Source organism: Typopeltis vanoorti, chromosome 8, assembly GCF_054136105.1.
Source record: "Typopeltis vanoorti isolate ZY-2024b chromosome 8, IOZ_Tvanoo_1.0, whole genome shotgun sequence".
NCBI classification, from domain to species: Eukaryota; Metazoa; Arthropoda; class Arachnida; order Uropygi; family Thelyphonidae; genus Typopeltis; species Typopeltis vanoorti.
The window spans coordinates 6,852,038-6,864,431 of record NC_143556.1 but is presented as its reverse complement, the minus strand read 5'-3'; the positions used below and the strand labels follow the sequence as shown (position 1 = coordinate 6,864,431).

Sequence of the window (12,394 nt, the reverse complement as noted above, 5' to 3'; positions counted from 1 at the left end):
ATTTACATTCTCTCAATCTGTCCACATACTCCACATTCCAAGGACCACTGACTACCTTTGTGAATCTTCTAGACCCTTTGTAACATATTGTCACTGAAACCCGTGTGTGTTTCAGTGACCAAATAACTTTAAAGGTGGTAGATGAGATGAGAGATCTAGGAGTAATAGTGGATAAGGACTTGAAATTCAGTGAAATAAGGACCTGAAGTTCACAATTATCCATATGAGGTCTGATCAAGGCTATGATACAATGGTATCATAACCTCTTTATTTCAGCATGTCAGGGTCCTCTGCATCATAGCCATTATCTGATGTGACAGACAATCATTTCAATCCAACTCAGAAATTCAGTGGCCAACTTGTGCAATGTGGCCACTGGATTTCAGGTCCTTATCCACTATTACTCCTAGATCTCTCATCTCATCTACCACCTTTAAAGTTTCCCCACCAAGTGTATACTTTGCATCCCATCATTGATTACCAGTTTCAAAACCTTGCACTTTGCAACATTGAATTGAAGTTCCACTTACCTATCCATTCATGCAATATATTCAAGTCCTCCTATAAGGCCATAATATCTGCTTGACTCTGCATTGCTCTCCCCAATTTTCATCATCTGCAGACAGCTGCATAACACCAGTTAAATCCATCGCAATATCATTAATATACAAACTGAACAACAGTAGTCCCAAAACTGATCCCTGCAGCACACTACTAGTGATCTTCCTCTTTCAGGATACTGCATCCCCATATACAACTTTCTGATACCTATCTGACAGCCAGTCACCAATCCAACTCAGAAATCTGTTATCCAATCCCATCTGTTTCAATTTATTTAACAGCTTATTATGGCAGTATATCAAAAGCTTTTGCAAAATCTACATTGTATATGCATTTCCCTTGTCCAAGATTCTCCTAACTTTCAACTCTTTCTCTCTCTTCACCATTACCTCCAAATCCTTAGCCACATCGATTTTCTGTAATCCAGTACAGTCAATGTGATACCTAATCTATTTTCATTCCAAAGTGAATAACCTTACATTTTGCAACATTAAATTGTTAACAATTATCATATACCAACTATGCCAATTTATTTAAATCATCCTCCAGGATATCTGCATCACCTTTATCAACTATTGCCCTCCATAGTTTTTCATTATTATTATTATTTGACACCTGCAAGGAGTCCAAGTACTCATCGAGGGAGGGCACCTGCTCTACAACTCAGTCTTCACCATTCAATCACCAACCGACCGTAACTACACCAACACCATCTACTGCCGACTACCACTTGTATTTCCACAGACAGTCACAAACATTGATGTCCACGGTGGGGTTATCAGTGAACAACTGAATATTCCCCCTTCCCTGTATCATTAATATACAAATTAAAGAGTAGCAGCTCTAGTACAAAGCTTTGAAGCACTCCACTAGTAATAGTGCCACTTATATTCCTAACATATAACTCTAAAGCCATTAAATGCATCACCTTTATCAAGTTCATGCACGCATCTATTAAACTACACACCATTCTTGCTGCACAACCTTTTTATTGACTCATTAGCAATCATGGCCCTTCTCAGTTCATTCCTCTCATATCAAGGCAGCAAACTCGATCTTTACTTTCTCACTCTTCTTTTTCACTTCTGTCATTTTTTTTAAACCCAAAGTACATAATCTTATACTTTATCACAGCAGACTGCAACTATTATCCTCTTCTCATACTGTCATCTGTTTTAATTATCTGATAGGATCCACATGTTAAAGCTTAAGTGCTGGGAGGATATTGTGTTGGAGGTTTAATGGAGTATTAACAGCACTAACAAAGGATTAAAAACTAATTTTAATGCTTCCAATATTTTGCCACAATCACTGAGACATCTTCAGTAAGTACAAATGATGCTTGGAACACACACACACAAAGACAACACAATACTCAATGATACATAGCTGTAACTCCAAAGTCCTAAGTAGTGTGCCCTCTATGAGCATATGTAGGCAGCCTAGAATATAAATTGAGACCTTTGATAACACATTCCAACACAATTTTTGCTGACTTTTATATGAGACTTGTTTTTTTACTAATTTGGGTGTGCTGATTTCAAATACCAAACCTATTTTTCTCTATCACGTCAGATTTTTCCTCTATGGCATTTTCTTTTTGCTAATTTGTAAGTTTTTGATATTTTTAAGGAGGCAGTACTATTTAGAGGATCAAAAAAAATCGATTTTTTAATATTATTTTCTAAAAGTATGTACTTTTAAAAATCTGTTCCTAACTTTTTATCAAGAAATTCGAAAAATTCCCGAAGATATAGCCTATTATTCAAAGCAGTGCGCAGATCAGAATCAGAGCACTCATATGCATAAGAACCTGCAACAGCACGTACTGGCGCTTTGAATGCGAGAGAGGCCGATAATTAGATACATAACTACTTAACAATATTCATTAAAAATTACAAGAATATTTATAAAAAAATAACAATTTTACTTACACATGAGTTTCAGGGAATAAATTTTTGTTTGTAGCAATTTCTGCTGTGTGTTCTGTTTTGGCAATCCCTTTGAATACTCCAACAGTAGTCGGCCATCATGTGAGAATCCCATCTTCCTTAGTACCGATCTTCCATAGTTTTTAAGTCTTGATGAAATCTCTCATCAAGATGAAATCTCATCATCACCTTGTTCATCGCTTACAGCACCTAAATTCTCAGGAAATCTATCAAGATAACTGTATAGGAAATGAAGCTTTATGCTCATGTTGCACCCTGGGCGCTGGAAAATTTCAAGCATTGTTTCCACTAGATCTTTGTAATTGCACGCTTTTTTGTTTCCAAGAAAATTATTCACAACCATCGTAAATGAAGTCTAGGCCTCTTTCTCGATTTCGTTCATAGAGTTGATGAAATTTGGGTCTCTAATTTGCAGTCCATCAAATACACCAGCTTTAATTTTTTCATAACTAAGTCGTGGAAATTTTTCACATATGTATTGGTAACAGTCACCTTGTAAATCTAAAGCTTTAACATACTGCTTCATAAGACCTAGATGATGTGTAGAGGTGGAAAAATGATTTTTTTCTCTGTCGATTAAAGGTTGATTTATAACATTCTGTTCTCCAACATTTAAGGATATTCTATGAGGCCAATGTTTCTGACTCCAGTGTTGGTTTCTAGATCGACTATCCCAGAAGCATAGAAAACACAGAAACTTTGTATATCCTCTTTGAAAGCCAAGTAAAAAGTTCACCATTTTAAGATTCACACAGATAATCCAGTTATGGTCTGTATATTTTAATAACTTCAGAACCTTTTTAATGTCCTCATATGTTTCCTTTAAGTGGCTGAATAGCCAATAGGAATTGAGCCATATACATTCCCATTGTGTAGTAAGACACACTTGAGACTTCTGCTTGAACTGTCGATAAATAAACGCCACTCATTTGGATGATATTGTACAACACTCATTTCAGTTAGTAAACCTGACACATTGCTACAGTAAACAAACCCACACTCGTGTTTAAAATATTGTACAAGATTACTTTCCCTGCTATGATAAAAAGTTGTCTTTGTATCTTGCTCCAGTAAGTTTTTTTCATTTGATCTTGAAGCTAACAATTCCGATGATTCCTTTGATAGGCCCAAATCTCTTGCTAAGTCATTCAATTCCGCTTGAGTAAAACGTTGCGGTCCAGAACTAGAAATTAAATTTTCATTGTCTAATTCAACATCCGGGTCTTGCTCCTCAAGAACATCTGGCATATCCCAATCATGCTCGTTCTCAAGTAAAGGAAGTTCTTTATAAATTGGCACTGCTGTTTCATTGGAATGAGCAACTGGCCAAATTGCTGAGTCGCGATTTGGATACACAATTTTTTTCTTATGGTTATTATTATAACCAGAAGTCTGAACTAAACAAAAATAGCAATCATGTACGTGATTTTTCAGTTCACGCCAAATCATTGGAATGCCAAAAGCTAATTTTTGGCGTTTTCCCTTGCTCCACTGTCGTAAATTTTCTACACATGACTTACACACTTTATTTGGAGCCCATGACTTGTCCTGATATGCAATTTTTACGTCAAAGTATGCAAAGTACACTTTCTTAACGAAATCAGTGGTATTTGTCCTTTGACTGGGAACAGTAAAGCTGCCACAAATGTAGCAGAAGGAATCTACACTATTGACACAATTTCGACTAGTAGACATGATGTATTTCCTTCACTGCCGACTAACATGCAATTAACAAGGAAAAAAAAAAAACCAGAGACTTTATTGAAACGTTATAAGCGCTCATCATACTTTCACGATCGATTAACGATTGGCTGATTTCGATCGTTCTTTGTCCGCTATGATGCATATAGCATTCGTTTGTTTTAGGCAGTTGTCATCGCCTACTTTTCATCACCTAAATGTATTAGGTCGATTATTCGCCTCTCTTGCATTCAAAGCGCCAGTGTTGCAGGTTCTTGCGCATTTATTCGTTTGCTAACGAGCGAGAGTGGTGAGTGCTCCGATTCTGATCTGCGCACCGCTTTGAATAATAGGCTATATCTTCGGGAATTTTTCGAATGTCTTGATAAAAAGTTAGGAACAGATTTTTAAAAGTACATACTTTTAGAAAATGATATTAAAAAATCAATTTTTTTGATCATCTAAATAGTACTGCCTCCTTAAAATTAGCAAAAAGAAAATGCCATAGAGGAAAAACCTGACATAATAGCGAAAAATGGGTTTGATATTTGAAATCAGCGCACCCAAATTAGTAAAAAACAAGTGTCAGATCATAATCAGCAGGAAAAAATATATTTTTTTTTGTTGGCCAGTGTAATTAATGTTTCCCAAATTTTAGGAATTTTTTTGCACCCATATTTGTTTAAATTTGGTTGATTCCCATTTCCAAAAACTGTTTTTCTTTTTTAATCACTATGCTTCATCACAGTAATATTAAAAAAGAAAAATTATTTTTGGAAACTGAACAACTCTCAGAAATGAACTGTATTTAAACAAATGTGAAGGATGATGATGATATGAAGATGCATGGATATATCTGCCGGATGACATCTTATAAACAGAAAATACAGTGTGGTATCAGAGTTATGATATATTATAGTATAGATTCATGTATGATAGCAAACTTGATGCAAGTATATAAGAGTTAATGTTATCCAGAAACTGAAGTAGTTCTGTTTCAGAGTGAGACCAGATTGCAGACATATCATCCACAAAATGTAGCCAAATGCAAGGTCAAAGAGAAATGGGGTTAGAAATCCAATCCTCTAAATACTCCATAAAATAATCTGCCAAAGCAAGTGATATACGCTACCCATTACATTACCTTTGATCTGTTGAAATGATTTATTACACAAAGTGCTGGCATTAAGTGAGAATGTCAACAGGGAAATCTACTTGTAAAAGCTATAGAATTCTTGAAGTTTCATATTTGTAAACACTGAAAGTATATCACAGGAAACCATCAATTTCAGATTTTTGAAAGCGAAGATCTTCAGTTTTTTCTTTGAAGTGAATTTTTTCTTTAGTTGAAAGAGACCACATAAAGGTTCCTCATGTCATAACTGGGAATCGAACCCATGTCTTTCCGACCAAAGGGCTTCATTTATACCAACCGAGCTATAGAGGCTCCGCAAGTGGATGTATCATGCAGTAAAACATTAAGTTTGCGATTGTAGTCAGTGGTATCCTTAGAGTTGATACAAAATTAATAACAAAAAACTCATATATAAAGTTATTTAAATTAAGGGAATATTAAATCCCACATTGTTTGAAAACCGAATAAGAAACTGAAAGATCGGAATAAAAGAGTTTCATTCTGAATATAGTATAACTATAAACGTATTGGCGGTGACTAGCGTAAGCTAAAGCACGTAGTTCAAATACATAGTACAAACGAGGGCAACTCGTTGCAAAGGTGGAGAAAGTTCTGATCGCTATTCTTAGTATTTTCCGTAATGTAAAACCCATCTCCTAGGAGATGTATAATGTTATACATTATGGTGGGAGGTCACTACCCAGAACAGTTTTGATCTTTATTGAGATCTCATCAGTGAGTAGCTTGAGCAAACTCTTTGATTCCGATCTTTGAGTTTCTTATTCGGTTTTAAAACAATGTGGGATTTAATATTCCCTTAATTTAAATAATGTTTTACATCGCCGAAATGAAGCCTATTGGCTCTTTATTTTAAATAATCATGTACAAAGGTTATTTAATAGCATAATTTTCGCCTGTGTATCACAGGCATCTTCAGTACATTTTAAGCTCAAATTAAACAATAACTGACAATTGAAAAAGCGACACCTAAGTAGCTGGTGTAAGATAACTAAAAAGATCAATAAATTTCCTAACAAAAAAAAAACAATGTATACAATAAAAAGTTAGGAAAGATTAGTTGATTTATAAAGTACTATCTCCCATAAAGGGGATAGACGTAAGCCGTCGGATCTGTTTAAGTTAGGAGAATGAAGTAAAGTTTCACATGTTTCTTTATAAAGGTATTCCATGCAGAACCGACTTTTGTGAAGGACTCTTGTCTTTCTCCAGTGAACTCTATATCTAGTGAAGATGGCATGTTCTGCAAGTCCAGACTTTTCAGGTTTAAAGTATTCAATATAAGATTGGTGTTCTAGCCGAATAGAGGCAGATCTTCCTGTTTGTCCGAAATAAGATAATCCACAAGAGCACAGAATCTGGTAGACACCTGGATAATTAAGATGTGGAAGCTTGTCCTTAGGAGAAGTGAGATATGTCTTCCTCTTCTGCATTTGAAGAGGAAGACATATTTAAAACTACTCAAAGCTCTTTTAATGAAGTGATTCTTATAACCATTAGATAGAAAGGAAGAAGTTATATATTGAAGTTCTTTCTGTAAAAGATTGTCTGAAGAACAAAAGGAGTGGGCCCAATGAACCAGTGTTTTAATAGTTCCTGCCTTTTGACTGGGATGGTGATGAGATTCACTATGGATATAATTGCCTGTATGAGTCTTCTTTCTATAGACTGAGAAATGTAGGTTACCATCTGGTTGATGAAGAATTAGAAGATCTAAAAAGGCTAACTGCTTATTTGATTCTACTTCTAGGGTAAACTAGATCCTAGGATGAAGTGCGTTTAACTTAGTGAGAAACTGTTGAAGTTCATCAGAAGAGCCATTCCATACAGCAAAAATGTCATCGACATATCTGAACCAATGAGTAGGTCTGGAGATATGTTGTTAAAAATGTTCCATAAAGAAATTGGGAGATAGCAGGAGAAAGAGGATTGCCCATTGATGTTCCTTCAATTTGTTGATACAACTTATTTTTAAAGGAAAAATAACCAGAATGTATTACAAAATCAAATAATTTTACAATATCTGAAGGAAATTCCTGTTGCAGTAATTCAATGCAAATGTGCAGAAAGAGGCACATTTGTAAATAAGAAACAACATCTAAACTGATCATGATATCAGAAATGTCCAAATGAAGATCTGAAATTTTATTTTTGAAATCCAAAGTATTTTTTATATAAGTATCAGTTCTTCTAGTTGAAGAGGAGAGTAAATGTGATAAACATTTTGAGATTTTTTAAGTGGGGCAACCTATACAATCTACGACTGGTCTCAATGGAATGCCTGGTTTATGAACTAGATTGTATGGTCCTCCGAAAGTTCAAAACAATTTCTGATATCATGATCAGTTTAGATGTTGTTTCTTTATTTACAAATGTGCCTCTTTCTGCACATTTGCATTGAATTACTGCAACAGGAATTTCCTTCAGATATTGTAAAATTATTTGATTTTGTAATACATTCTGGTTATTTTTCCTTTAAAAATAAGTTGTATCAACAAATTGAAGGAACATCAATAGGCAATCCTCTTTCTCCTGCTATCTCCAATTTCTTTATGGAACATTTTGAACAACATATCTTTGACAACGTTTCTCCCAGACCTACTCATTGGTTCAGATATGTCGATGACATTTTTGCTGTATGGAATGGCTCTTCTGATGAACTTCAACAATTTCTTACTAAGTTAAACGCACTTCATCCTAGGATCCAATTTACCCTAGAAGTAGAATCAAATAAGCAGTTAGCTTTTTTAGATCTTCTAATTCTTCGTCAACCAGATGGTAACCTACATTTCTCAGGCTATAGAAAGAAGACTCATACAGGCCATTATATCCATACTGAATCTCATCACCATCCCAGTCAAATAGCAGGAACTATCAAAACACTGGTTCATCAGGCCGCTCCTTTTGTTCTTCAGACGATCTTTTACAGAAAGAACTACAATCATAACTTCTTCCTTTCTATCTAATGGTTATAATAATTGCTTCATTAAAAGAGCTTTGAGTAATTTTAATATGTCTTCCTCTTTATTTGAAGAAATACTGAGCATTCAAGATGATAGCAGGCAGGTCTATGGAATGAACCTTATGAGAACAGGTTGAAGATTTGTGGGTTGCAGAAATTAGTTGACAGGTGGAAAAGGGGAGATATGATTGAGACATTCAAATTGCTAAAGGGTTTCTATACGATTAATTCAGAGGATTTGAGATCAGGAGTGGTGGTGGGAGAACTAGGGGACACCTATGGAAGCTGGGCAAGAGTGTGGTTAGCAAGGGTATTAGAGCTGGGTTCTTTACTTTTAGAGTGGCAAATGAGTGGAATAAGCTGCCAGAATCTGTTGTGGGTGCTATGACGGTGAGTGAGTTCAAGGCAAGGTATGATAGATACTGTGAGAATGTCGTATAGTTGTGTGGACAGGATGTTTAGGGCCTCCCTCGATGAGTCTAAGGATTCCCTGGAGTCGCCCGCAATAATAATAATAATTCCTATCCCTTATGTACAAGGCATTAATGAATGTATAGCAAAAGTTTTAAAACCACTGAATATTTTTGTTGCCTTTCGACTGTTTAGAAATATCTCCACCTTTCTCACTTCTCCTAAGGACAAGCTTCCACATCTTAATTATCCAGGTCTGCCAGATTCCATGCTCTTGTGGATTATGTTATTTCGGACAAACAGGAAGATCTGCCTCTATTCGGCTAGAAGAATACCAATCTTATATTGAATACTTTAAACCTGAAAAGTCTGGACTTGCAGAACATGCCATCTTCACTAGACATAGAGTTCATTGGAGAAAGACAAGAGTCCTTCACAAAAGTTGGTTCCTCGTGGAATGCCTTTATAAAGAAACATGTGAAACTTTACTTCGTTCTCCTAACTTAAAACAGATCTAGCGGCTTACGTCTATCCCCTTTATGGGAGATAGTACTTTATAAATCAGCTAATCTTTCCTAACTTTTTATTGTATACATTTTTTTTTTTTTTGTTAGGAAATTTATTGATCTTTTTAGTTATCTTACACCAACTAGTTAGGTGGTGCTTTTTTGGAATTGTCAATTATTGTTTAATTTGAGCTTAAAATGTACTGAAGATGCTTGTGATACACAGTCGAAAATTATACTATTAAATAATCTTTGTATGCGAGTTTTCCGTTATTAATTTTGTATCGATATGTCTACTCACGGTATTTCTCTTTTAAAATTTATCCTTAGAGTTGCATATATTTAGTCAGTCTTCGTTATTACGCTGTTATTATTTTGGCATAAATAATGGAAAATCAAGTAAAGAAATATTCAGAGTAGAAAGTTTAGCTTTGTACAAAATATGCATGCTCTTAAACCTTACCTTGTTAGTGTCATTTGTACGTAATTCCTTAATGCCTTTTCTGCACCTAACGTAAAGTCTAAATGAGGCAGAGAAGGTGTTACTGCAAAATCTGGACCTTTTGACTGTACACTTAATTCATGATTTGTAAATGTTAATTTGTGATAGTGTGGACCTTCCACAATATTTTACAAGTCCATGGTAGTCTGATGATAATAATTTGGATTTTAATAGTTAAGGTTTGATTTTTGTTTACTTACCTGTGTTTAATTTTTTAAATCTGCATTTTTGAATTTCTAAAATGATGAATATATTTTTTCCTTTTTCTTTCAGATGTTAATAAAGCTTCATCAGTGTGTTGCAGAGCATAAGTTATTGCATTTTTTTTATCCGCAGTTTAATATTATGCACAGAATAACAAAAGCTGAAGCAGAAATGGTAGCCATTCGTTTAGAAAACATAATTGATCAATTAGATTCTGATAATTGTAAAATAATTATAAAAAAACTGTTTTACAGTAGATGATAATAGCATATTTGCCATTGTAAAAAATACTTTATTTATTCATTCTGCTTTCTTCCTCTTGTCAAGGGCAGGATTCTTGGATAATCATACCCACAATGAGTCTTATGACTCCATAGAGGTCTGGAATAATAATAGCCCTTCATCTATCAATTCACCATATGAATTAGTCTTTCAGTAGTTGATTATCATAATGAATTAATTTATATGATATTTCATATCAGCATTATTATTTGTTTATTCTCAACGTGAGTTGATTGACAATGGAAAATCACTCTGCATCAGTTTCAGATGTCTTCAGAAGTTAATAGAATTCTACAAACTTCTAGAATTAATAGAATATACCTATAAGTGACAGGATAGTTCAAGAAAATTAAGATTTCATTATTATTATCCTATCAGCAGTTTTTTTACCCATGAAAATAATGCCTAATAAGCACAAGCAGGTTGTTTTAATTTAAGCAAAAGAGTGAAAAGCTAGATACATAATTTTTTTCTTTTACTTTCACAGAAATTACCATAGTTTATTAACAGATGTAAGTCTGCAATATATTGCAGTCTGTGCTTAATTATAATGGTTAATTCATTGCTTGACTGTGATATTGCTTGTGATTATTTTGTTTTTGTACTAATTTATAATGAAATAAAATATAAAAAATTCAAGTATACTTAAAAAAAACAACAACTAAAAATAGATGTATACATTTAATTTATGAAAACGTCACACAGTACCATTCACATCAAACATTTATATCCAATTCATGGCAAAAAACTCTGAACCCCTTACAGCAGGGGTTCCCAACCTTTTTATTTCCTAGAGCACATTCTAAAATACTGGTAGGGCGACGGGCACCATCTATTTTTTCAAGCAAATTTTTTGAATTCTTTTGTTAAATGAATACATACAAAGTTTACATTATAATCAAATATTTTATTACTTAAAAGTTTACATCATATAAAAATTTAAATATATATATGTAAGGTAGGGAGTGAGGCACGTCCACGTCGTGCTCCCTGGGACCTTCCGTAGGATACACTCCCTACAAGGATGCTAACGGACCTCTGTGAAGAACAACGGACAAATCAGTGGAAGAGGATTTGTATCCCAACAGTGAAATGTGTGGAAGAATCTTCAGAAGAGCAGACCTCTATAAACAACTCGGGCTCAGCTGGCTCCGGCTGTCAGTACCCAGTTAGGCCCCCTACCTAGGGTTACAAGGAAAAATAAAGGATTCAATCCTCTGGCAAAGGGAAGCAGCTTTGTCAGTACTGACACAAGGTTGAAGTCTCATGATGATGGTAAAGCTTGTGATTAGAAAATTGCAGATGGCAATACAGTTTATTGTGTACGTCTGTAATACCAGAGCAGAAAGCAAATGGAGAAACTACTGCTCTATTCTCTCTCCAGACTAACCACCATGGCGAGCAAATCTACACAAATGGCCCCGAGTTACCGGCGTCCCTTAAATGGGACAGGGGTGCGAAGAATCCCCGGGCTCAACATGGTGCGCTCAGTAAAACTAGGAACCTGGAATGTCAGAAGCAGGTAAGCTAAGAAATGCTATCCAAGAAACGAAAAAACTTGAAATTGGAATTTTAGGAATGAGTGAAGTTAGGTGGCCAGAATCAGGCAAAACTCAAGTCAATGACATGACAATGTATCACTCTGGAAGTTGTGAAAACAACCATCAAAACGGAGTTGGAATAATAATAAACAAAGATCAATAAGTCACTGTTGAGCTTCATCCCTTACTCAGATAAGATGATGTTATTAAAACTGAAAGGACAACCACTAGATGTTAATCTTATACAAGTCTATGCCCCTACTGCTGACAAGAGTGATACCGAGATTGAAGAATTTTATGATCAATTAAAAGAACTAATGAAAAATACAAAAAAGCATGATATTAACATAGTCATGGGTGATTTCGATGCTAAAGTTGGGAAAGGTAGAAGTGGAGATGTAGTTGGCGAATATGGACTGGGCACAAGAAATGAGAGAGGTGACCATCTTTTTCAGTTCTGCCAGGAAGAGGAGCTAATAATCACAAACACGTGGTTTAAGGCTACCACCTCGAAGATTGTATACTTGGCGATCACCACAGGATAATAATGGGAATATAGTCAGAAACCAAATTGATTACTTACTAATTAATCAACGATTTCGAAGTTCTATAAAGAGTACAAAAACCTATTCTAGTGCAG

At 34.9% G+C, this 12,394-nt stretch overlaps 1 protein-coding gene across 1 annotated transcript in view; it reads left to right on the top strand.

The window, feature by feature from the left end:
• Positions 1 to 10,862, top strand: part of LOC150103704 (cyclic GMP-AMP synthase-like receptor) — a 91,810-nt gene extending 80,948 nt beyond the window's left edge. The window contains exon 7 of the mRNA XM_090397100.1: positions 10,001 to 10,862. Coding sequence (XP_090253226.1) covers positions 10,001 to 10,192 — 192 coding nt within the window. The 3' untranslated portion in view covers positions 10,193 to 10,862. The remainder of the gene's footprint in view (positions 1 to 10,000) is intronic.
• The last annotated feature ends 1,532 nt before the right edge of the window (positions 10,863 to 12,394 follow it).